Source organism: Chiloscyllium punctatum, chromosome 7, assembly GCF_047496795.1.
Source record: "Chiloscyllium punctatum isolate Juve2018m chromosome 7, sChiPun1.3, whole genome shotgun sequence".
NCBI classification, from domain to species: domain Eukaryota; kingdom Metazoa; phylum Chordata; class Chondrichthyes; order Orectolobiformes; family Hemiscylliidae; genus Chiloscyllium; species Chiloscyllium punctatum.
The window spans coordinates 99,272,779-99,300,150 of NC_092745.1; the positions used below are offsets into that span (position 1 = coordinate 99,272,779).

Genomic DNA, 27,372 nt, shown 5'->3' on the forward strand with positions numbered 1-27,372 from the left:
TCACCTAACCTGCACTTCTTTGGATTGTGGGAGGAAACTGGAGCACCCGAAGGAAACCCACGCAGACATGGGGAGAATGTGCAAACTCCACACAGACAGTTGCCCGAGGTGGGAATTGAACCAGGTCCCTAGCACTGAGAGGCAGCAGTGCTAACCACTGAACCACCATGCCACCCATTAAGGGCATAGCCAGACTGGTTAATCCTATGGGTGCTGTCAATTAACAAAAATCTTAGGAAATAGCTCAAATAAAACCATAGTACAAAAGAAATGCTAGATATACTCACCAGCACTGAATAAAGTGACTGAATCTAGTAAAGGAAAACAGGTTGAATCCAGATGAGGTGTGAATAACTACATACCAACCATCTAAATGCAACATAAATGGATAAAGAAAGAAACAAGCCAGCAAAATAAGTAGAAAATAAGAACATAGAATAAAATGAAGACGGAGATCATTATTTAATGTTATTCAACTCAATTTTAAGTTCAGTAGGTTGGAGAGTACAGAGTTGAAAGATGATTGGTTTTTACATGAACTTGCATTGTTTTCACTGAAGCACTTTACTAGGCCATGGAAAGAAAATTCCCAATTGAAACAAGGTGGAGAATTAAAATGGCAAGGGACAAGATCATGCTTGTAGTCTGAATTGAATGAGATAATCTGCAAAGTGTTTGGTTTCCTACTGTTGAGTAAATCACATAGTCAACAATGAGTACAGTATACAAAACGGAAAGGGGTACAAGTACATCACTGCCTCAATTCCAAGGAACATATAGGCTCTTGGGTCACATGCAGGAAGGTAGCAATGAGACACATTGTATCTCTGATGCTTGCACAGAAAGGTGTGGCTGCGTGCCAAAGGGAAGGGTATTAGAATTGAATCAAGAGTCAACCATGGTGTCATGGTAGGAATGATTCCTCTTGAATGCTCAAAGGGGAAGGTGGGGAAGCATGTGTTTTGTTGGTGCCATCACACTGAACTTAGCAAAAATAGTACAGGATAATTCATTGTATATGGAGTATGGTGGAGTAGAGTTGTATACTTAGAGGAATCTGATAGGTAGGGCAAGTGGTGAGATTGAAAGTGGTCAAATGGATCAGACCTGGTGGAGGAGTCTGCCAATTATACTGGATGAGAATCTTCAGTTGAAGAATAAGGAAGATATGTTTGCATGTGCTCTTGAGGAAGGTTGCATCATCAAAACAGATGTTACAGAGACAAGACTATATGGAATTTTCTGTAAAGGCAATTATGTCAATATTATCACTGCCCAATTTCTGAGGTATGTTCGAGTACACCTTAATAAGACAACCAAAACATCCCAGTTATCTCGCAGCTGTGACTTGCTTTTCCTGATCTCTGACAAAGTTGTTGGTTTCTATGCAATACATTCTTTCAAATGCTTATTTTTAGCTTCAAGCTTGGCTAAGTCCATGAAATGTTTCTGAAGTGAAATGTCGCCTGCTGGTGTAAAACAGAAGGAATTCCTGCTTTATTACATAGTGTGTGTATGAAAATGGTGTGATATTACTCAGCGTTAAAACTTCTTCCTGTTGCAGGTAAAATTAACTGATCCCACAGGGAAGCATCTGAACCAAAGTAGAATTGGGTCCGAATTGCTAGCTGCGCACAATCTATTCATGCATAATATCAGTTTCCATAGATCACAAACAACATGCACTCAGCATTTTAGTGCACAAAGCAGGTCACTTTCTGTGATATTTGTGAGTACTAAGTCAACTCTTGGATTGCAATATTTTACCAGATGGAGTGAGTGTGTGAACTTATGGCTGGTTCATTGTGGTCAGGCTTGCAGGCTGCTTTTTGGACATCAACCCACAACCATGGAGATGTAACAGCATGGATACAGACCCTTCAGCCCAATTCGTCCATGTTGACCAGATACTCTACATTAATCTAGTCCTATTTGCCAGCATTTGGCCATGTTCCTTTAAACCCTTCCTACTCATATACCCATCCAGATGCCTTTAAATGTTGTAATTGTACCAGCCTCCACCACCTCCTCTGGCAGCTCATTCCATGCCTGCTCCACCCTTTGCATGAAAAAGTTGCTCCTTAGGTCCCTTTTAAATCTTTTCCCTCTCACCTATGTCCTCTAGTTTTGGACTCTCCTACTCTGGGGAAAAGGCCTGAGCTATTCACCCTATCTATGCTCCTCATGATTTTATAAACTTATATAAGGTCACCCCATATCCTCCAATTTAACATGAATAGCATGGTAGGCTAATGTTTTAATACTTATCACAAGTTTGTTTCATCTCTCTTGGCTGGATGCATGGCTGCCCAGGGATAACACATTACTGCTTCATGCATTTATATGGGAAGCTATATATATATAGATCCCCATCCGTGTGATTTGATGTCTTCCATCTCTTGTTCTCAAATGTCAAAGGGAAGAGGCTTCAAAAATTCAAGATTAATAACACAGAACATGCAGCTGAACACATTTCACAAGCGAAGGTACTTGTTGAAGCTCCTCAAATTTCAAACTGAATTCATCATAGATATTTTCACATCAATGGAGTTTGATATCTTTGAATTGTTAGGAGGTTTTCATGGGCATCTGACAAGCCATCACCAACTCCAGCCTTATAAATCAGCACAAATATAATGAATGACAGTGAACACAAGTTAGAACAACATGGAGGAATAACATATTGGCATACAGGACAGATTGAGACTAAATGACAAAGGTAACTGTGGGAGTAAAGAGGTAATAATATTTACATCAGGCAGCTCCCACAAACAAGGACACAAATGGCTTGAGAGGCTTTGCAGTCTTACTGCATAGTTAATGGAGAAAATCATGGAAGTCAGTCATAATTTGTACAGGGAGATTTTGGGGGCCAGAAAAGAGTGCTAATTCGGGTGGTGATTCTGGGTGGAAATTTGCATATGCTTCCTGCTCAACATTCTGAGTCTCAATAGGTTGAATAACACCTGAAAATGGCATTGTTCAGCCCCACCTGACCCTCACCAAGTTTGGAACTAAAAAAGGCATCAATGTATTTGACCAATGGCAAATAGGCTGAGGTGAGGTAAGATTAATGGAAAGCAATATTGAAGCTGGATGATGTTTGGGATATACAGAATCAGTGCTACAAGGTAAGAGTTCATATTCAAGACAAAAGGCTGGAATTGGTCCAAGGCTTACCTGTGTCACTCTTTCTGGTCACATCTACCTCAAACTTTGTCTCACATCAAGGTTGTTTGAAGGCTGCAAGAACATGCAAGTAACCTTTTAAGCATATGGCATCTTTTGACCTCAAAAAAACAAGTTCACAAATTCCCACTTTGACCATTGTATTCCTCGTTCCTTAACAAAAACCATGAATATGATAGACCATAAGTCGTAAAGCAGAAATTAGGCCATTCAGCCCATCGAGTCTACTTCACCATTCAATTATTGAAAAATATGGTGCTGGCAAAACACAGCAGGCCAGGCAGCATTCGAGGAGGAGAATCGACATTTCGGGCATAAACCTTTCTTCAGGAATGAGGCTGGTGTGCCAAGCAGGCTGAGATAAAAGGTAGGAGGGAGGGAATTCAGGGGAGGGGCGCTGAGAATACAATAGGTGGAAGGAGGTGAGGGTGAGGGTGATAGGCCGGAGAGGGGGTGGGGGCGGAGAGGTCGGGAAGATGATTGCAGGTCAAGAGGGCAGTGCTGAATCCGGGGGGGTTGGGACTGAGATAAGGTGGGGGGAGGGGAAATAAGGAAGCTGGAGAAATCTACATTCATCCCGTGTGGTTGGAGGGTTCCTAGGTGGAAGATGAGGCACTCTTCCTCCAGGCGTCATGTGGTCAGGGCCTGGCGATGGAGGCGGCCAAGGACCTGCATGTCCTTGGCGGAGTGGGAGGGGGAGTTAAAGTGTTCAGCCATGAGACGGTTGGGTTGCTTGGCGCGGGTGTCCCAGAGGTGTTCCCTGAAACGTTCCGCAAGTAGGCGGCCTGTCTCCCCAATGTAGAGGAGGCCACATCGGGTGCAGCGGATGCAGTAAATGATGTGTGTGGAGGTGCAGGTGAATTTGTGACAGATATGGAAGGATCCCTTGGGGCCTTGGAGGGAGGTGTGGGCGCAAGTTTTGCATTTCTTGCGGTTGCAGGGGAAGGTCCCTGGAGTGGAGGTTGGGTTGGTGGGGGGTGTGGACCTGACAAGGGAGTCACAGAGGGAGTGGTCTCTCTGGAACGCTGATAGGGGTGGGGAGGGAAATATATCCCTGGTGGTGGGGTCTGTTTGGAGGTGGCAGAAATGATGGATGATGATACGATGTATCATCGTTTGTGGGGTGGAAGGTGAGGACCAGTGCAGTTCTGCCCTGGTGGCGATTGGAGGGGCGGGGCTCAAGGGTGGAGGAGCGGTGGAAAGCATTGTCGACCACGTCGGAGGGGAAATTGCGGTCTTTGAAGAAGGAGGCCATTTGAGTTGTTCGGTAGTGGAATTGGTCCTCCTGGGAGCAGATGCGGCAGAGGCGGAGGAATTGGGAATATGGGATGGCGTTTTTACAGGGGGCAGGGTGGGAGGAGGTGTAATCTAGGTAGCTGTGGGAGTCGGTCGGTTTCTAGTAAATGTCTGTGTTGAGTCGGTCGCCCGAGATAGAAATGGAGAGGTCTAGGAAGGGGTCTGAGACGTTCCAGGTAAATTTGAGGTCGGGTTGGAAGTTGTTAGTAAAGTGGATGAACTGTTCAACCTCCTCGTGGGAGCTCGAGGTAGCGCCAATACAATCATTGATGTAGCAGCGGAAAAGGTGGGGGGTGGTGCCAGTGTAGCTGTAGAAGATGGACTGTTCCACGTATCCGACGAAGAGGCAGGCATAGCTGTGGCCCATGTGGGTGCCCATGGCTACTCCTTTGGTTTGGAGGAAGTGGGACAATTGGAAGGAGAAGTTGTTAAGAGTGAGGACCAGTTCAGTCAGTTGAAGGAGGGTGTCAGTGGAAGGGTACTGGTTGGGTTGGTGGGAGAGGAAGAAGCGGAAGGCTTGGAGGCCTTCGTGATGGGTGAATGGAACTGTATAGGGACTGGATGTCCATCGTGAAGATAAGGCATTAGGGACCAGGGAAGCGAACATCATGGAGGAGGTGGAGGGCATGGGTGGTGTCCCGAACGTAGTTCTTCGACTAAGGGGGACAGGACAGTGTCAAAATATGCAGAGATGACATGCAGGTCCTTGGCCTCGTCCATCGCCAGACCCTGACCACACGATGCCTGGAGGAAGAGCACCTCATCTTCCACCTCGGAACCCTCCAACCACACGGGATGAATGTTGATTTCTCCAGCTTCCACATTTCCCCTCACCCCACCTTATCTCAGTCCCAACCCCCGGATTCAGCACCGCCCTCTTGACCTGCAATCTTCTTCCCGACCTCTCCGCCCCCAACCCCTCTCTGGCCTATGCTGTTAATGTAACACAGGAGGAAGGAAATAATGACAAACAAAATTAAGTTGAGATATTGACCACTGAACACAGCTGCAATGCTTAAAGTACATGCAGGATCCACTCTACAGAGTCCCAAAGGTTCCTCTTGGGGGCAGAGTGTATCACATAGCATGTCAAAATAATTGTTATTAGTTCAGTCTCTGTTTGTAAAAGAAACTAAGGAAATGATAAAGGTGTGTTTAACTCCTGTTGTACTGATCACAGAATTATAAATGGCCAATGAAACCTACACACCCTAGACAGGATAGTTCTAGGTCCATCATTTGTCAAAATGGCAAATCTTGATCCAAATTTGGCAACAAATGCCCAAAGAATGTAAATTTCCTGTAATCCCTCTACCTAGAAGAAAGAAAACAGCTCCCACAGTTAGCACAATAAGTGAAAGTAAACTCTGGGAAAATTCATCAAAGGAGACCTAAGGCCTACAGATGCAGAGAACTAGCACGTCGGCGCCCATTTGTATGATCGGCAATGGTGAGCACAATGTGGGAATCTCATTCTAGGTAGTTCTCCTATAACGCCATAGTTGTGTTCCAACAAAACCTCACTTAATAGAAAATCACTGAATATAAATAATGGGGCCTCTGGGAAAAGTGGGGCTGGGGCAGATCAGCAAACAATATCACTCATGATCACTCAAAAATCACCCAAACGTCTAACTTAAAGTATAGCACTGTCTGAATGAAGGTATAAATCATATCTATCAATGAAACAAAAATAAAATTAACAGTACATTTTTTAAAAAATTGTTAATTCAGGGACAGATGACCTTCATGGTGCGTAAGGTAGACTCCCTCACTCTGTTAAGCGAGCTACATCACATATTCTCTCCTCATGCTCAAAACACTTTACAATATCCAGCTTCTCTTCCAGTCTTTTTGTGTTCCACCCAGAATTTTATCTCGGTACGCTTCTTGCTAACAGTCTTGTCACTATACCCCTCCATTTTTTCCAACAAAAGGGATAAATCCAAGAGTAGTGTACCTTTCACAGGAAGCTGTTCAATGTGTCTCTCAGGAAGCTGCTGTCTGTACAGTACCTCTCACAGAAAGATGCTCTGTCGGCAGCTGACATTGGCGCATGCGCAGGACTCAGGGCACAAAACGATTTCTGCTGGAATTGTGCTTTTGTGAACAGAGGTAAACATTCTGGAAAATACTGTTTCTTAATTCCTCAGGAACATTACAAGCAAACCGTGTTGCTGGAACATGTGCTGAGAACTACATATATATAATATATATGTGTGTGTAATACTTGGGTTCATTAATGTATTGCAGTTTTATGTGGAGGGACAGGGTATGGGGAAGAAAACATGGGGAAAACATAAAACAACAAAATACATCAGCAATTTGTATTGACCATAGCAAGTGCACTAAACACAAATGACAGCATATAATAAACTATACTCACAAATGTTTGTACAGTAAGGAAAACAGCACTAACAGACTTACCCAGTGCGGGGACATGAAAGGTTCCTCAAGATGAATTAGCATAATTATACCTGACTAATGCAGCGGAGAAAAATGTGAGGCTATAATAATTGTAGAGCTTACTCTATGATCAATACATCTCTTGGTGACACCACCACAAAGGTTATGGTGCCACTGTTAGGAGCCTACTAAGGTGCGACCATTAAAAATTATGAATCGTAACTGTGATTAAAACATCAATCAACTGAAATCAGCCAATGGATCACATTACATATTTCAGGTTATCAACTAACCAACCATACGAATTGTTGCTGGTTAGGGTGGAACACGGTGCTGTGAACTCACAAAATACAACTGTGATTAAAGTAGCAATCAATTTAAGCACAAAGACTGATTTCTAACAAAACTGCTAAGAATTACTATTAAGTTTAACATACTGTTACTATGATTTCACTGTATTTAAAGCACTACTACAAATTATTACAGAAGTTAACAATTAAAGTTCTGTGTATTGTTATTTAACTGTAAACCAAGGATAGCCAAAGGCACCAACATACAAGCAGCTTCAGGCTCCAGACATTTCAAGTTCAAGGCAAGGCAAGACAATATGCTCTGGTAGATTCCATTTCTATTCTCTTTCAGTCAGCTCTCCAGAGCCTAGATGCATATGTGCCATAGAATGGAAATGAACACAAAGAGAGGGAAGCCTAGCAAGTAATCACACTGTGAAAATATTGTCTCCATCAGCATCGTTGGCAAACACCTTCTATCTGTTCAGCCAGTTCAGGGACATATGGTAATGTCATACTAAAATAACAATACTATCACCATATGTAGAAGCTATGGTTAGCGAGTTTGCAAATGACACCAAAATTGGAGGCGCAGAGAACAGTGAAGGTTACCTCAGAGTACAATGTGATCTTGATCAGATGGGCCAATGGGCTGAGGAGTGGCAGATGGAGTTTAATTTAAACAAATGTGAAATGCTGCATTTGGAAAGGCAAATCAGGGTAGCACTCATTCACGTAATGGTGAGGTCTTGGAGAGGGTTGCTGAACAAAGAAACCTTGGAGTGCAGGTTCAAAGTTCCATGTAAGTAGAGCTGCAGATTGACAGGATATTTAAGAGGGTGTTTGGTATGCTTGCCTTTATTAGCCAGTTCATTCAGTATAGGGGTTGGGAAGTCATGTTGCGGCAGTACAGGACATTGGTGAGGCCAAGTTTGGAATATACCATGCAATTCTGACCTCCCTGCTATAGGAAGGATGGTGTGAAACTTGAAAGGGTTCAGAAAAGATATACAAGGATTTTGCCAGGATTGGAAGATTTGAGCTATGGGGAGAGTCTGAATAGGCTGGGGCTATGTTCCCTGAAGTGTCGGAGTTTGAGGGGTAATCTTATAGAGACTTATAAAATCATGAGGGGCAGGTGAACAGCCAAAGTCTTTCCTCAGGGTGGGTGAGTCCAAAACTAGAGGGAATAGGTTTAGGAATGGGGCAGGGAGGGGGGGGGGGGGGTGGAGAGATTTAAAAGGGGAAACCTTTCACACAGAAGGTGGTGCATGCATGGAATGAACTGCCAGAGGAAGTGGTGGAGGCTGGTATAATTACAACATTTAAGGGATGTCTGGATTAGTATATGAATATTGAGAAAAAGCAAGGACTGCAGATGCTGGAGATCAGAGTCGAAAGTGTGGTGCTAGAAAAGCGCAGCAGGTCAGGCAGCATCCAAGGAACAGGAGAATCAATGTTTTGGGCATAAGCCCATCATCAGGAATAACAGAATTATAGTCAGCTTTAGTGTTTGATCTGTTATTTTATGAGAGAGTAGCTGGAAGGGTCAGAATTTATTATCCATCCCTTATTGTGCTTAAGGTGGTGGTGGTAAGCTGACTTTTGAATCACTGCAATTCACCCATTGTAGATGCAGCCACATTGCTCTTAGAAAGATGATCCGGGTTTTTGACGCAGTAACAGTGAAAGAACAACAATATTGTTCCGAGTCAGGAATGGTGTATGGTTTGGAAAAGAACTTGCTGTTCCTAAGTCACATTAACATCTTGTTAGAATCAGATGCATCACTTAATGTGTCCAAAGTAATAAACATTCCTTTCATCATTCAAAAGAATGACCAGCAATCTGCTTGTCTGAGAATATTGATTTCAGATTTACATTTGGTTTACAGATGTGCAATAAAAAGAGGAAGGAGTCAAAGCGGAAAAGTTTTCATGCCTCCAGATTGCTCTACTGTTCTTCTGCTGGCTTTTTATGTCTGTGTGCCAAAACATCAAAGCTGTGTAATGTTTGTTTATGGTGAAATGAAAAGTGGTGAAATTCAATTTTGGTGAGGACACAATTGGGCAGTAGCAGAACTGTAAACTTCAAAAGAATGGAAAAGTGGATTGTGCACTTGGGATTTCACTGAATTAAAGGATTTCAATTCCTTTCTGCTACTGCTATGTGCAACTACTATTGCCAGAAGAACAGCTGTCATGTTTTGTCACACTAATTTGTCTTGTGCTGTCTTCATTCATCCACCATAAGATAAGACGCAGGAGCAGAAGTACACCTTTCAGCCCAATGAATCTGCTCCATCGTTCAATGACAGCAAGGCTGATCTGATTATCCTCAACTCCACTTTCCTGCCTTTCCTTATAGCCCTCGATTCCCACAGCGATTAAAAAAACTATCTCAATCTTGAATATACTTAATGAGCCAACAGATACCTCCTCATCTCTGTCTTAAATGTATGACCCCTTATTCTGAGATTGTGTCCTTTTGTGGATGTAGGTTTGCTCGCTGAGCTGGGAGGTTCAATTCCAGACATTTCATCACCTTACCAGATAACATTTTCAGTGGGCCTCAGGCGAAGCAGTGTACATGATTCCTGCTTTCTATTTATATGTTTGGGTTTCTTTGGGTTGGTGATGTTATTTCCCGTGGTGATGTCATTTCCTGTTCTTTTTCTCAGGGGTGGTAAATGGGGGTCTAACTCAATGTGTTTGTTGATAGAGTTCCGGTTGGAATGCCATGCTTCTAGGAATTCTCATGCGTGTCTCTGTTTGGCTTGTCCTAAGATGGATGTGTTGTCCCAGTCGAAGTGGTGTCCTTATTCATCTGTATGGAAGGATACTAGTGAGAGATGGTCATGTCGTTTTGAGGCTAGTTGGTGTTCATGTATCCTGGTGGCTAGTTTTCTGCCTGTTTGTCCAATGTAGTGTTTGTTACAGTTTTTGCACGGTATTTTGTACATGATATTAGTTTTGCTTGTTGGCTGTATAGGGTCTTTCAAGTTCATTAGCTGCTGTTTTAGTGTGTTGGTGGGTTTGTGGGCGACCATGATGCCAAAGGGCCCGAGTAGTCTGACAATCATTTCCGAGATGTTTTTGATGTAGAGGATAGTGGCTAGGATGTTCTGGATGTGTTTTCGCTGCTTGTTTGGGTTTGTTGCTGAAACATCAGCGGACTGTGTTCATTGGGTACCCATTCTTTTTGAATACACGGTGATTGTCCTCTGCTCTGCGTAGTTCCTCTGTGCGCAGTGTGTGTTGGCTCGTTGAAGTAATGTTCTGATGCAGCTTCGTTTGTGGATGTTGGGATGATTGCTTCAGTAGTTCAATACTTGGTCAGTGTGTGTTGTTTTCCTGTAGGCGCTGGTTTGAAGTTGCCCATTGGCTGTTTGCTCTACTGTGACATCTAGGAATGGCAGTTTGTTATCGTTTTCCTCCTCTTTAGTGAATTTTATGGCAGTAAGGGTATTATTGGTGATCTTGAAGGTTTCCTCTAATTTGTTTTGTTTAGTGATAACAAAGGTGTCATCCACGTAGCAGACCCAAAGCTTGGGTTGGATGGTTGGCAGAGCTGTTTGTTTGAGTCTCAGCATTCCTGCCTCTGCTAAGAATCCTGAAATTGTCCAAGAGTAGAATTGAACCTGGATCCCTGGAACTGTGAGTCAGAAGTACTAACCATTGAGCCACCATGTGATTCAACCTAAGCCTTCAGAGAGACTGGAACCAAAATCCAACAGTGAGCCTACTTGGCCAATTTACCTCAATTCAATAAGCAATCATAGTGGGATTTGACCCATATCCCTACAGAATTGACCTAGGTCTTTCAATTACCACTCCAGTGACATTACCACGACAATATTACCTCATATACAAACACTCAAGGACATCCTTCATCCAACAATATCTTGGTTGATCCTTTTTCTTCCCTCTGGAGACATCATTGTAGCACTTTGGATCTGATCGAGTAACCGGAATACTGATATTTTCTTGAAATTTTCAAGGATTTCCTCATCTGTTTCATGAGGAGCACATGACTTCCTATAACTCTATTTTCATCTGTAGTTCTTATTTACTTATTTCTGAGGCATATGTGAAGGTGGATAGAATGCAGCAATTTCAGATTTCTTGTTAAAGCTTGAGGTTTCTTGTCTTCCTTTGTCTTCACAAATTTATATCTATATCTATCCTCCTAACTACGTGTCACATCTGCCATCTTGTTATCATTTTTTTTCTCTAAAAAGCCAAACTTGTCTACTTTACCCAGTTTGAGACCATCAAGTTCAAACTTCACACTTGTTTCTTCTAAGAAATTCCTTCCAGCTATCATTACTTCTGTCTTTTTGGCAGCACCACTCCCCACCTCTTCCTCCGCTACATTGATGACTACACTGGCACCACCTCTTGCTCTCGCAAGGAGGTTGAGCAATTCATCAACTTCACCAACACATTCCACCCTGACCTTAAATTTACCTGGACAATCTCTGACCTCCCTCCCTTTCCTGGACCTCTCCATCTCCATTAATAACGACCGACTAGACATCGACATTAATTACAAACCCACTGACTCCCACAGCTACCTGGATTACACCTCTTCCCACCCTACCTCCTGCAAAAATGCCATCCCGTATTCCCAATTCCTCTGCCTCCACCATATCTGCTCCCAGGAGGACCAGTTCCACCACAGAACACACCAGATGGCCTCCTTCTTTAGAGACTGCAATTTTCCTTCCCACGTGGTTAAAGATGCCCTCCAATGCATCTCATCTACATCCCGCACCTCCGTCCTCAGACCCCACCCATCCAACCGTAACAAGGAAAGAACGCCCCTGGTGCTCACCTTCCACGCTACCAACCTTCGCATAAACCAAATCATCCGTCGACATTTCTGCCACCTCCAAACGGACCCCACCACCAGGGATATATTTCCCTCCCCACCCCTTTCCGCCTTCCCCAAAGTCTGTTCCCTCTGTGACTACCTGGTCAGGTCCACGCCCCCCCTTCAACCCACCCTCCAATCCTGGCACCATCCCCTGCCACCGCAGGAATTGCAAAACCTGCGCCCACACCTCCTCCCTCACCTCCATCCATGGCCCTAAAGGAGCCTTCCACATCCATCAAAGTTTTACCTGCACATCCACCAATATCATTTATTGAACCTGTTGCGCCCGATGCGGACTCCTCTACATTGGGGAGACAGGATGCTTCCTAAAAGAGCGCTTTAAGGAATATCACTGGGACACCCACACCAATCAACCACACCGCCCTGTGGCTCAACATTTCAACCCCTCCTCCGACGCTGCCGAGGACATGGAGGTCCTGGACCTCCTTCACCGCCGCTCCTTCACCATCAGATGCCTGGAGGAAGAACACCTCACCTTCCGCCTCGGTACACTTCAACCCCAGGGCATCAATGTGGACTTCACCAGTTTCTTCATTTCCCCTTTCCCACCTCACCCCAGTTCCAAACTTCCAGCTCAGCACTGTCCCCATGACTTGTCCTACCTGCCTATCTTCTTTTCCACCTATCCACTCCATCCTCCCCCCTGACCTATCACCTTCATCCCCTCCCCCACTCACCTGTTGTACTCTATGTTACTTTCTCCCCACCCCCACCCTCCTCTCATTTATCTCTCCACCCTTCAGGCTCTCTGCCTGTATTCTTGATGAAGGGCTTTTGCCCGAAACGTTGATTTTACTGCTCCTCAGATGCTGCCTGAACTGCTGTGCTTTTCCAGCACCATTCTAATCTAGAATCTGTTCATATTCAATCCACATTCTAAACTGGATTTTATCCAATCTACCAAATTTTTCAGTGCCTCTTCTGACTCTGCAATTAAGTGCTGTGCTCTGAGCAAATTGCAGGTTTCTTATGTTCTTGCCTCCAAATTGTATCCCTGGAAGCACCTCCAATTCTGATCATCTTTTCAGTGGACAGGCGAATACTTTTGGTGACAGATATGGCTGTTTCATACACCCCTTTTCACTTGAAATTTTACTCAATTGTCTTTTTTTTGTCCTGATACTCACTATTTAGGATCCAATATGGATAAATTTCACAGTCAATATCACTTTTCACCAACCCATCTATGAAATTTTACTGATAAGCATTATCAAAAGCTTTTTCATAGACTATTTGTAAAAACTTTGTAAACCCAGGCATTTATTATTCCTTTTTTTTCCTTTAATTGCTTTATTTTTTAATAACTTTGTAACATTCAATATTAGAAATTTACAAGAAACTTCTTATGTTATATGGTAGAAAACATGAGCATACAGTAATTCTTAAAGCTGCAAAGAATATTCAGCAGTCAAAGAGTTAAAAACCATTGTGACCCATAATGACCTTGCAGGCACATCTTCTTGTAGATAAGGTCTTACCAAAAACAAAAGTAATCTGGCATAAGGTTCGGTTGCAATGATCCTTCAGAGAACCAGATCCAAACAGACTAAGTTTTTTTTCGTTAGAGGAAGCCATCTTAAAACAGACCAAGAATTTTGTTAAAGAGTACTAAAGAGATTGTATAGAGCTGCATTTCCCACTTGATTTCACACAAAAAGAGCTTAAGAACAATAAATGCTCCCAGATTAGTGTATCCAGGTCTCATCTTGTTTACATCTCTTAATTGTAGAAGGCAGTATTTTAGCCACTTCATACAGCAAGAGGATCTTTTCCATTCTGCTTGCCTTCACATGCTTTGTTAGTTTTATTTTTGTAATTTAGTCACCATAATTCTTTGGAGAGACAGAACGAGAAAAATGGAGAAAGATAGATTGGAAGATTGTCCATTGTGAGGCTAATGGACCAGGAGAACCACCTTAAGAATAGTATGACCTGCTATCCTCTTGAAGGCCGAGGTGGTGGTGTGCCAATGTCCACTGTGATGTTTGTGTACATCGGGTATTTGGCTACATTCACCAGTTTGTATTTCAAGGAGTTGATCCCATCTTGCTTCATTGTAACTTTAGTGTTCTGGATTTTTGTAAACCTGAAAGAGAATTTAAATTTAAATATTTAATCAAGACAATTAGTTGTCAAAAGATTCCTTTTAAAAGGTTAAATATGGTTGGGTTTTCTCTCACTGCAACTTGTAGACTTAGTAAACCTTCAAAAAATGAATCTCATGTCCTCAGAACCAACTAATAGATCTCAGGTTTTTTGAAAATATGAATGGTTACTGCCTTCTATAATGTATCACTGAGTGAAAATTACAAATGACATAGACGTAGAGTCATACAGCACAGACATAGACCCTTCGGTCAAACCAGTCCATACCAAACATAATCCCCAAAAAAACTAGTCCCACCTGCCTGCTCCTGGCTCATATCCCTCCAAACCTTTCCAATTCATGTACTTATCTAAGTGTTTTTTGAACAGTGGAACAGTGCCCACCTCCACCATTTCCTCAAAGTTCATTCCACACATGAACCACCCTCTGTTTAAAAAAAATTGTTCCTCATGTCTTTTTTAAATCTCTCTACTCTCATCTTAAAAGATATACCCCCTAGTCTTGAAATTTCCCATCCTAGGGAAACAACACCTACTATTAACCCTATCTATACCCCTCATGATTTTATAAACCTCTATAAGGTTACCAATCAACCTCCTACGCTCCAGTGAAAAAAGTCCCAGTCTATCCAGCCTTTCTTTATAAGTCAAGCCTTCTGTACTCGGCAACATCTTGATAAATCTCTTCTGAACCCTCTCTGATTTACAGGGCGACCAGAACTGCATACAATATTCCAGAACAGGCCTCACCAATGTCCTGTACAACCTCAAAATGTCTTCCCAACTCCTGTACCCAAAGGACTGAGCAATGAAGGCAAGTATGCTAAACACCTCTTTAACCACCCTGTCAACCTGTGATGCAAACTTCAAAGAATTATGTACCTGATCTCCTAGGTCCCTCTGTTCTACAACACTATCCAAGGCCCTATCATTATTTGTATATGTCCTGCCCTTGTTTGTTGTACCAAAATCCAATACCTTGCATTTATCCAGATTGAACTCTCATCTGCCACTTTTCAGCTTATTAACCCATTTGAAGAAGATCCCTTTGTAATCTTAGAAAAACTTCTTCCCTGTCTACTATGCAAAGTTACTAACCATGCCTGCTATATTCTCATCCAAATCATTTATATAGATGACAAACTTCACACGTTAAAAGAGGTGTTGCATCAGAGACAGACAGCTGATCTCTTCTAACATATTGGCAGTCTTTTTGTCAGTGTTAACAGGACAATGAGCCTGCTGACCCCTGTTTGAGGTCCTGAATTAGCTCCCACAGAACTATTTGCTTAATAGATTTCGACCAGTGTGCAAATCCCTTTAGGATTGGGCAAGTGGTTGAAAGTACAGACTTAAAAGCTCAAAACCTTCATTTCCTGAGTCTCTATTATGCTCTCATGAATTTAATGAAAAAAAACCTGGAATTAAGAGTCCCATAAATTATTGTCGATGGCTGGAAAACCCATCTGGTTCACTAATGTCCTTTAGGAAAGAAAATTGCCATCAATATCCTCGTCTGAATAACATACTGTTGACTCAACTGCTCTCTGAGTTATTAAGGACTGGTAGTAAATGCTGACCTAGCCAGCGATGCCCACAACCCGTGAATAACTTTTTTAAAAATGTCGAGTCTCATGGAGATCAGAATATGTGAGAAAAAAAAACTGTTCCTGTGTGCCAGTGCCTTCGAATGAGGGCCCTCAAGTGTGTATAAATAATGTGCCTGCTACTGGGTTAATAACAGCCATACTAGGATGGGGCATCTAACTGGGCATAAATTGCTGAGCCACCTTCATTCAGGAAAGAAAGTGCTCCTCCAGCCTCAAGTATTAACCATGTAGACTGTGTTGCTAGTCAGCATTACATCCACCTATCTGACTGTCACCTCAACCCATCATCTCAACATGCAGATTGGCCCCATTCTAGATGCACATTCCTGATGATGCCCGAAACTTCGATTCTCCTGTTCCTCGGATGGTGCCTGACCTGCTATGCTTTTCCAGTACCACACTCTCGACACGCATTCATTCACCCCCTTCTTCACTCATTCTCTCTTTTCCTCGTCAACATCTGTTTTGATTGCAACTCCTTGCCCTTTAATGACTTACCCAAGAGTCACTGCTACCAACACAATCGTTTAAATATCAAAAACCCTTCACTGGACAGTTAGAAACATAGATAACAGCAACAGGTGTAGACCATTCAGCCCATCAAGCCTGCCCCACCACTCAACACTATCATAACTCAACACCATACTCTTGCTCTCCCTCCATACTCCATGACATCTTTAGCATCTAGAATCTATATTTCTTTCTTAAATAAATTCAGTGACTTCATCTCTACAGCGTTCTGTGGCAGGTTTGCCATCCTCTGAGTAACAACACTTCTCCTCATCTCAGTCTGATATGCCCTAATGCATATTGAAGAACAAAGACAGTACAGCACAGGAACAGGCCTTTTGTTTCATCAAGCCTGGCCAACACATGATGTCTTTCCAAACTAACAGCCTTATGCCTCTATGCAGTCTGTATTCCTTTATTCCTGCCAATTCATGTATCTGTCAAGATATCTCTTAAACGTTGCTATTGTATCTGCTGGTGTCACCTCCTCTGGCAGCACATTTCAGGCACTTACCATCCTCATGTGAAAAACTTGCCTCTCACATCTCCTTTAAATTTCTCCTCTTTTACCTTAAACCTATATTCTCTAATAGCTGACATTTCTGTCCTTGGAAAAACACTCTGACTCTGTTATATTCATGCCTCTCATAACTTTGTAAGCTTCTACAGGGTTGCCCCTCAGCCTCCATACTTAAGTGAAAACAAATCAAGTTTGTTCAATCTCTACCCATGGCTAACACCGTCCAAGGCAACATCCTGGTCAACCTTTTCTGTACCCTCTCCAAAGCATTCACATTTTGATGGCAATGTGGAACCTTAACTATGCGCAATATTCCAAATATGGCCCAACTCAAGTTCTACACAGCTGCAACATGACCTATCAATTTTTATCACCTCACATTTTTTCCAGATTAAATTACACCTGACATTTTCCTGCCCAAGTCTCCACCCTATCTATTTCCTGCTGTATCCTCTGGCAATTCTTCTCACCATCTGCAGCTCCCACAATTTCTGTGTTGTTTGCAAACTTCCTGATCGGACCATCCACATTCTCTCCAAATCATTTATATATATTACAAACAACAGGGATCCCAACACTGATCCCTGTGGAACACCACTGGTCACAGTTCTCCACATTTCGTACAAGGCTCCGACAATTTCCTTCCTCATATCCCTCAGTATTCTGGAATAGGTCCCATCAAGACCTGAGGACTTTACTAAATACCCAACACCTATTTTACATCAACATGCACCAGAAAATCAACATACCATTCTCTGGACTCAGCATCCATCATGTCCTTCTCCTTTGTGAATACAGATGCAAAATATTTATTAAGAACCTTACCCTTTTTCTCTGGCACCACCTGTATCTTGAAACTGTACCCCTTTATTCTGTATCCGTTGTCAGGCGAAACATAATCCCTGGAGCATCACAATGTTTCAATGAGATTCCTTCCCATTCCTCTAAACTCCAACCGTACTGTTACACCATGAGTCCAGTTTGAACTGGTAATTTACTGCAAATGAATTTCTATGTTATACGGTTATTGTTTTGACTCATATACTTCAGCACTGGCCATCAAAATACTTTTAAACTTACACAAACTCACTTTGAATTTAAAATACAACTTAAAAATAATCTTTCATGGAATCGGTCAAAACATCACAAATTGGTCAAAATGAAGAACACTTTTTTTTAGAATGCATCCAAGTCTGTTTGCGAAATAAGTCTTTTTCCAAGTCAAAGAAAATAGAAAACAGTATTGAAGATTCAAAGCTAATGTGATTGAAGGTAAAGTGAATGAAGCAGGAATTGGCTCTAATTAACTAACGAGAAAAGTGATCAGCATTGCGTCCTCAAATCTGAGATGGTATTATAAAAAAACACATTATTTCTGTAAGATTACAATGTGGATTCTTCAATAGAAAGAGTTGCAATGATAAATAGATAAAACTGGATAGAAAATTAAAAATGAAATAAATCACGGACTAATAATGCAAAATATAGCTCTGAGGAACACAGAATTATAGTGTGGTGGTGGAAATGGAACTCAGATGTTAAAAGGAAATGTGAACAAGTCGAGCTGATCCTACACTGATCCAGGTACTGGAATGCACATCCTGGACAAAATCCAAAATTTGACCATATAGTCCTATATCTTGCAGCTAATCATCAAAGCCGCAAACTATTGGTTTCAAAACCTTACAAAAAACTCTCAATAAAAGCAATGCAAACTGACTTCCCCAATCATTTAATACCAACATAGGTAGAAAGAGGGAAAGGGATGTAAGGCAAGATTTCAGGGAGCTAGGGTGGAAGCTGAGGGCTAAAACAAACAAAGTTGTTATCTCTGGATTGCTACCCGTGCCATGTAAAAGCAAGGCAAGGAATAAGGAGAGATATCAGCTGAACACGTGGATGCATGGATGGTGCAGGAGGGAGGGGTTTCAGGTACTTGGATAACTGGGGCTCATTCTGGGGAACTTGGGACCTCTACAAACAGGACGGTCTTCACTTGAACCAAAGAGGTACGAATATCCTGGGTGGGAAATTTGCTGGTGCCATTTGGGTGGATATAAACTAGTTCAGCAGGGGGGTGGGAACCTGAGGTGTAATTCCAGTGCACAGGAGGATGAGAGTAGGGAGGACATGGACAGGATTTCACGGTCATAGGCATGTGCTGGCAGACAGCAAGCTGGTTTGAAGTGTGTCTACTTCAACGCCAGAAGTATCCAAAATAAGGTAGGTGAGCTAGCAGCATGGATAGGAACCTGGGACTTTGATGTTGTGACCATTTTGGAGACATGTTTACAGCAGGGTCAGGAATGGATGTTGCAGGTTCCAGGATTTAGATCTTTCATTAGCACAGGCAAGGCGATAAAACAGGGGGAGGTGTGGCCTTGTTAGTCAAGGACAGTATAACAGTGGCTGAAAGAACTTTTGATGAGGACTCGTCTACTGAGGTAATATGGCTGAAGTTAGAAACAGGAGAGGAGAGGTCATACTGGTGCAAGTGATTTTACAGGCCTCCGCAGAATTTCAAGGATATGGAGAAGAGGATCAGCAAAACGATTCTGGGTAAGAGTGAAAGGAAACAGGGTGGTCATTATGGAGGACTACAACTTCCTCAACATTGACTGGAAATGCTATAACTCTAGTACATCGGATGGATCAATTTTTGTCCGATGTGTGCAGGAGGGTTTCCTGACATAGTATATTGAAGGGCCGACAAGAGGGGAGGCCACACTGGATCTGGTGCATGGTAATGAACCAGGCCAGGTGTTTGATTTAGTGGTAGGTGAGCACTTTGGACAGTGACCATAATTCAGTTACATTTAGTTTACGATAGAAAGGGATAGGTACATGCCACAGGGCATGAGTTATCGATGAGGCAAGGGCAATTATAATGCGATTAGGCAAGACTTAGGATGCATATAATGGGGGAGCAAAATGCAGGGGATGGGGACAATTGAAATGTGGAGCTGGTTTAAGGAACAGCTATTGCGTGTCCTTGATAGATATGTCCCTGTCAGGCAGGGAGGAAGTAATAAGGTTTGGGAACTGTGGTTTACTACAGAAGTTGCAACTCTTGTTAAGCGGAAGAAGGAGGCTTATGTGATGATGAGATGAGATGGTTCTGATGAGGCAATGAAGAGTTACAAATTAGCTAGGAAGGATTTAAAGAGAGAGTTAAGAAGAGCAAAGAGAGGACATGAGCAGTCTTTAGCAAATAGAATAAAGAAGAACCCTAAAAGCTTGCGATAGGTATGTGAGAAATAAAAGGATGACTAGAGTAGGAAAAGGGCCAGTCAAAGACAGAAGTGGGAAGTTGTGTGTCGATCCTGTGGAAAGGTGCTAAATGAATATTTCTCATCAGTTTTCACTCAGGAAAATGAGAATATTGCAGAGGAGAAGAATGAGATATGAGATATTAGACTAGGAAGGATCAAGATTAGTAAGGAAGAGGTGTTATCAATTCTAGAAGAAGTGAAAGTAGACAAGTCCCCTGGGCCAAATGGGATTTATCCGAGGATTCTCTGGGAAGCTAGGGAGGTGGTGTTGGAGCCTTTGGCTTTGATCCTTGAGTCGTCATTGTCTACAGGTTTAGTACCAGAGGACTGGAGGATTGCAAATGTTGTGCCTTTGTTCAAGAAGGACAGTAGAGATAACTCAGGTAATTATAGACCAGTGAGCCTTACGTCTGTTTTTGAAAAAGGTTTGGAAAGGATTATAACAGATAGGATTTATAAGCATCAATCAAGCAGCAACTTGATTGCAGATAGTCAACATGGTTTCAACAAGGGCAGGTCAGGTCTCACAAACCTCACTGAGTTTTTTGAGAAGGTGACCCAGCACGTGGATGAGGGTAGGGCAGTTGGTGTGCTGTACATGGACTTCAGTAAAGCCTTTGACAAGGTTCCACAAGGTAAGATATCAGAGAAAATGCAGAGGCATGGGAGTGAGGGTGATTTAGCAGTTTGGATTAGAAACTGGCTTTCTGTAAGAAGGCAGCGAGTGGTAGTTGATGGAAAATATTCAGCTTGGAGTCCAGTTACTAGTGGTGTGCCACAAGAATCTGTTTTGGGACCACTGCTGTTTGTCATTTTTATAAATGACTTAGATGCAGGCATAGGTGGACGGGTTAGTAAGTTTGCTGATGATACTAAAGTCAGTGGAGTAGTGGACAGTGTGGAAGAATGTTGCAGGTTGCAAGGGGTATTGGATAAACTGCAGGAATGGGCAGAGAGGTTGCAAATGGAGTTCAATGCAGATAAATATGGGCAGTACGGTGGCACAGTGGTTAGCACTGCTGCCTCACAGCTCCAGAGACCTGGGTTCAATACCCAACTCAGGCGACTGATGGTGTGGAGTTTGCACAATCTCTCCGTGTCTGCGTGGGTTTCCTCCAGGTGCTCTGTTTTCCTCCCACAGTCCAAAAATGTGCAGGTTATGCGAATTGGCCATGCTAAATTGCCTGTAGGGCATACTAAATTGCCCGTAGTGTTAGTGAAGGGGTAAATGTAGGGGAATGGGTCTGGGTGGGTTGCGCTTCGGCGGGTCGGTGTGGACTTGTTGGGCCAAAGGGCCTGTTCCCACACTGTAAGTAATCTAATCTAATCTAATAAATGTGACGTGATTCACTTTGGGAAGAATAACAGGAAGGCGGAATACTGAGTCAATGGAAAGATTCTTGGTAGTGTGGATGTGCAGAGGGATCTTGGAGTCCATGTACATAGATCCCTGAAAGTTGCCACCCAGGTTGATATTACTGTTGAGAAGGTATATGGTGTGTTAGGTTTTATTGGTAGAGGGATTGAGTTATGGAGCCATAATGTCATACTGCAACTATACAAAACGCTGGTGCGGCCGCACTTGGAATATTGTGTACAGCTCTGGTCGCCCCATTACAGAAAGGATGTGGAAGCATTGGGAAAGGTGCAGAGGAGATTTACCAGGATGTTGGCCTGGTCTGGAGGAAAGGCTGAGAGACTTGGGTCTGTTCTCATTGGAAAGAAGAAGGCTAAGAGGGGAATTGATAGAGACATATAAGATGATCAGAGGATTATGATTTGGAGATGCCAGTGTTGGACTGGGGTGCACAAAGTTAAAAATCACACAACACCAGGTTATAGTCCAACAGGTTTAATTGGAAGTACACTAGCTTTCAGAGCGCCGCTCCTTCATCAGATGGTTGTCCTGATGACAGTCACCTGATGAAGGAGCAGCGCTCCGAAAGCTAACATGCTTCCAATTAAACCTGTTGGACTATAACCTGGTCTTGTGTGGTTTTTAACATCAGAGGATTAGATAGGGTAGACAGTGAAAGTTTTTTTCTTGGGATGATAACATCAGTTTGTACGAGGGGGCACAGCTACAAATTGAGGGGTGATAGATTTAAGACAGATGTCAGAGGCAGGTTCTTTACTCAGAGAGTGGTAAGGGCATGGAATGCCCTGCCTGCCAATGTAGTTAACTCAGCCACTTTAGGGAGATTTAAAGAATCCTTGGATAAGCACATGGATCATGATGGAATAGTGTAGAGGGGGTAAGCTTAGATTAGTTCACAGGTCAGTGCAACATCGAGAGTCGAAGGGCCTGTTATGCACTGTATTGTTCTATGTTCTACAATCTACATAATGCAGCAGTGCCTTCTAATTTCATCACAAGAATAAAATTCACACATTCCACCTTTCTTCACTGTCATCCAAATCATCTGAAATGAACCAGAACACATTGACTTAACCTTTCAATAGATACTGATAACATGAAACTAGTCAGTAGTTTTTGCTTTCACTAGGATTCCTTGGCACGTAAACAGACATCACGTTGCTCTAGAATGTCAGAAGTACAGAAGCCACAAGGGAAATTCTATTCGCCAGACTCTGAAAGGTAGTTAAACACAGAACACTTGCTTTCTGGCACTATTCTCCAAAGCCACTGATGATTCTCCTTCACTTTCCTACTGCACTTTTATGAATTCATCATGAATACTATCTACACCTGCAGATTTACTATTAACCAGGCAACAGAGCAGGGAGTTCGCTTCCTCCCAGTGAACAGCTTAATTAAGGTTTATCTGCATTATACATCAGTTTTTCCAGATGGACCATTACTATAGATTGTTTAGTTAGTTACCAACTCAGCACATTCCTCTCTCTAGATCCTAAGAATGCTCTGATGGGTTAACTAAAGAGCATATGTCAATCACTGGAACCATATCAAAGGAATCCTTTTGACCATGATTAATTACAGATTTTAGCCAAAACATTAACAATTCTAAGATAAGCCTGGTATGCTGGCTTGTCCATTGCGCACATATTATTTTCAAATGTTCTGCTTAGCTGGGTCAAAATCCTGGAATTCCCTACCTAATGGCACATGAACTGCAATGGTTCAAGGAGGCACCATCTTCTTGAGGGTAACTAGGGATGGGTAATACACTAGGGCCAGACAGCAACATCCATGTCCAATGGAAAAGTTAAATAAACCTTTTAACACATGATGGAATCTGAGGTGCTGCTAATTGAACATTTCACAGTTTTGCGGAGGAGGTGGAAACAATCATTCCCAGGAAAGGCAAAGTCCAAACATGGGTTCCTTCCCATCCAAACATTTAGTATTTCTAATGGAGAAAGAAATTTTGTGAGGTAGTCCTGTGCTTTCCTAATGCAGCAACCTTTAACAGATGTTCAAGCTATTGCCCATTTTAGACTCTTATGACCATGGGTCCCACTTGTTTTTCTGGCAAATTGCTTTAAACAGATTGGCCAAAAGCTTCCATTTCATTTACTTTCCAAATTCAATTCCCAAATCTCAATCTTTCAGTTGCCAGTGCTTGCTGTGTGCATTGGATGATGGAGTTTGCACTGAGATTTCCTCATGATTTGTCTTAGGAACATCAGTAATCACATTCCTCAACTTTCAGCCAACTGAAATCAAATGTCCAGCCCATTCTTCTGCAGACTTAATGCATTTGGATTTTTTTTTAGAAAGACTGAAATATATATATAGACTCAGAAGCAAAGATTTTAGCCTTCTCTGTTCTGTGAAGTTTCTGAATACTTGTAAGCCACAGTGAACACAGATAGACCAACTGATTCATTTTCCAGTGTAGAAATGCACTTTACTGGGAGAGGCTATATTAGTCCAACGCATTCTCAGAACAGAGCTGGTTATGAGAGGTCATGCACTTTAGTGAGCAACAATTTTACCTATCTCATTGTAATTCATTACACGCAAATAACTGATTATAGACCTGATTTTACACAAGTGACCTAATTGTTATCAGGATAAAATAGATTCCAACTTTCTGAATATCTAATCATGTCTGCATTTCATTGCATGGAGAGCTGCAGGTGGCAGAACCATACAATGGAAGGTAACCAATGACAGGAGAACAAATCTTTTGAGGAGTGGCAATCTGATCCTTTTTACCTAACCTGCCCCTGAATGTGTTTCACACCTGAATGCCCAGCATAAGCCTCTTGAGAAATATAGAGCAGACATGATATAGGAGACTTCCAGCACTTGCACAACTAGTACTGGAGGCTAAATTACACCACTGTTTACAGCAGTAACTCTCACACTCCAGGGCTTAAAGTTCCAATTTATGATAGCAAATGGGTAAAGGGATCAAGTGGCTGGTGTGGATAAGGGAATAGGGATTTGGGAAGTGGGTGATTAGTAGAGTCTCTAGGAAATGTAGGTGAGGATGTAGGGTTCCAGGTGGGCAGGAGCATAACCTGCCTGGTTGGATGAGACGGTGAGTTTGCTGTTGAGTGCTCATCAGTTTGGAAGAACCAGTTGGGTGTTGGGAGAAGAGATGTATGGGAAGGGAGTTGAAAGTCAGATGTCCGCTGTTGGAGGGTAGGCCAGAATGTCAGTGAGAATGGTCAGCTGTCAGTAGTATATTTATCCAGGGATTACAGTAGGTTGTAATCTCCTCTCTAACACTTCCTGATTTGCTATGAAGGTAAGTAAGTTGGAACCCTAAGTCTTCAACTCAATTCATCATGCAATTGGAAGGTTAAATCTTCTAGGCAATTACTGCATAGTCATCCCATAGCACATCTGTCAGAGTATGTCATCCCACACCTCATCCATCTGGGTATGTCATCCCATAGCACATCTGTCAGGGTCTGTCATCCCATAGCTCATCTGTCAATGTCTGTCGCCCATAGCTGATTTGTCAGGGTATGTCTGATCTTTGATTCTCCTTAAACCAGATGATCTGTGTCAGTGTTTCAACTCAAGGTTAGCACCTCGTGCATTGCCTTGAGTACCTCATAACAATAATGAGTACTTTCTACATGGTGCATTTTACATACTAGGATTTCCTTCCACCATCTAACAGTTGCATCGGCATGTGTTATACAAGCACAATGACACCTCCAAGAAACTGACTTCATTAAATTGGTCACATTCTTCAATTATAAATAACCATAGAAATTCTACATGTGCTAATTGCTGAACACTGAATACATTACTTCCCATTAAAGAAAAGTAAAGGTTCCATGTTTTTCCTAAATTAAAATCATATATTCCTCATGAAGTATGAGCTATTACATTGGAAGGATGAATGCCCGATAAGGTCAGAGGCAAAGTTTAAAAAGTCAATGAAATTGCATTTGGCAGCTGTAGATGTGGATTTACATTAAATGGAGATAGACTAGGTTCACAATGGTTCATACTGAACTGGTGCCATGCACAATGAACAGGGAGGAAAGAATGGCAGGCATGAATCAGTCTTGATATAATGCTCAATACAATGGAAGAGGATGAATGAAATGTGAAATTTAAGAATAGATTAGATTAGATTCCCTACAGTGTGGAAACAGGCCCTTTGGCCCAACCAGTCCACACCGACCCTCCGAAGAGTAACCCACCCAGACCCATTTCCCTCGGACTAATGCCCCTAACACTATGGGCAACCTAGCATGGCCAATTCACCTGACCCGCACATCTTTGGACTGTGGGAGGAAACTGGAGCACCCGGAGGAAACCCACGCAGACACGGGGAGAATATGCAAACTCCACACAGACAGTCACCCGAGGCTGGAATTGAACCTGGGACCCTGGTGCTATGAGGCAGCAGTGCTAACCACTGAGCCACCATGCTGCCCCGTGATATAAAATACACTATCATTGGCATTGACAAAAGAACTAGAAACAAATAACATCCATTCTGCATACAGGATCCCAGCAACGCCAAAGAGGGAATGATCGGTTAATCTGTTTAACTTGTGGTGTTGGTCAAAGGTGAGGCATTAGTTGGATAACTAGAGAACATTTAGTCATCTTTCAACAGTGACACTGTAACATTAAAAACATTGAAACAAATGATGTTAATTGAACATCATGTCTCAATGCACTTTTCTTTCATTAGAGTGCCAGTGTGGGCGTGTGGTATGTGCTCAGATCCTAGAGCAGGGGATGAAATCCAAAAAATGTTTGAGTCATCAAACAGGTCACAATTGCCATGTTATTTATTTGGCACATTTATTTGGCAGTAATACTACACATACCCAAGGCCCTCCAAGAGGTTCCGCTATCCTGGGTTTTTTAAAAAATACGCACCTACTTTTCTCTCATTCTCTTTATCATCTTTCGGTGTGGCCACCTCAGTTTTCAAACTACTTTTGCCCTCTATTTTAATTTCTCACTTCTCCACCCCTTGAAGTGGTAAATGAAGCAGAACAACATAGTCAAAATGAGCATTTGGTCATTAAACCTTGTAGTTAAATAGCAATGCTTTGGGAAATGGCTCCACTAGCAGGTTCCTCTCTTGACATAATGACGGTAGTCCATCATTGTTGTTTGTTGTCCCTCCCTCGTCAAATTCATGAACAAGAAGCAAACACTACCTGAACATTTGCACTGTATTCTGGTCTCCAAAATACTTAAAATTACATAACCATATCCACTACTCTTGTTGCATTTGCATAAAGGTCCAAAAACTCAATTATGCCTCTTTCAATCTCGACTCACTTAGCTCTCATTCTCACTAATGCTACATTGTTGCTTATTCCAATTACTCTTCCCAATCCTGCTATTATATTTTCTATTCAGCATTTGACCTAACAGGGAAGGAGTATGAATGGTGTAATAATACGATATAGGGGATAGAACAGTGATCACAATAATGTGCTTTTGTTCAGCCTTCCAAATCCGAAAAGAAAAATTGAAGTCAGTAGTTACTTTTAGGCTAACAGGAATTTCCAGCCTTATTCAAGTAGATATGAACTACTGACTCTTTACCAAGATATAACAGTTGGTGATGCTGTTGAGTTATAGCTGAAAGATATACCAGCCTCTCGGGAAGATGAAAATCCTTGAAAAAGTATGAAAAGTCACAGGTAGTGCAAGTCTGATTCTTTTTATAATTCAAAAAGGTGCTTTAAAAGCAAACAAACCACAAATCTTCATTGATTTACACGGGTATAGTTTTAGCCCCCCCCCCAGAATGGGCAGGGCAATGCTGAGATAATTAAACAACTAAAAATAGGAAAACTAACCTGGCCTTAATGACTATTTAAGGGCTTCCTCCCACCTCCACTTCTATTTT

General features: G+C 42.3%; 1 protein-coding gene across 3 annotated transcripts in view; it reads right to left on the reverse strand.

Annotated features, from left to right (window-relative positions):
• Positions 1-13,355: 13,355 nt before the first annotated feature.
• The window catches only part of b4galt2 (UDP-Gal:betaGlcNAc beta 1,4- galactosyltransferase, polypeptide 2), a 486,872-nt gene continuing 472,855 nt past the window's right edge, over positions 13,356-27,372 (reverse strand). For all 3 annotated transcript variants that reach the window (XM_072574427.1, XM_072574425.1, XM_072574426.1), the window contains one exon: positions 13,356-14,166. In XM_072574427.1, coding sequence (XP_072430528.1) covers positions 14,016-14,166 — 151 coding nt within the window. In that variant the 3' untranslated portion in view covers positions 13,356-14,015. The remainder of the gene's footprint in view (positions 14,167-27,372) is intronic.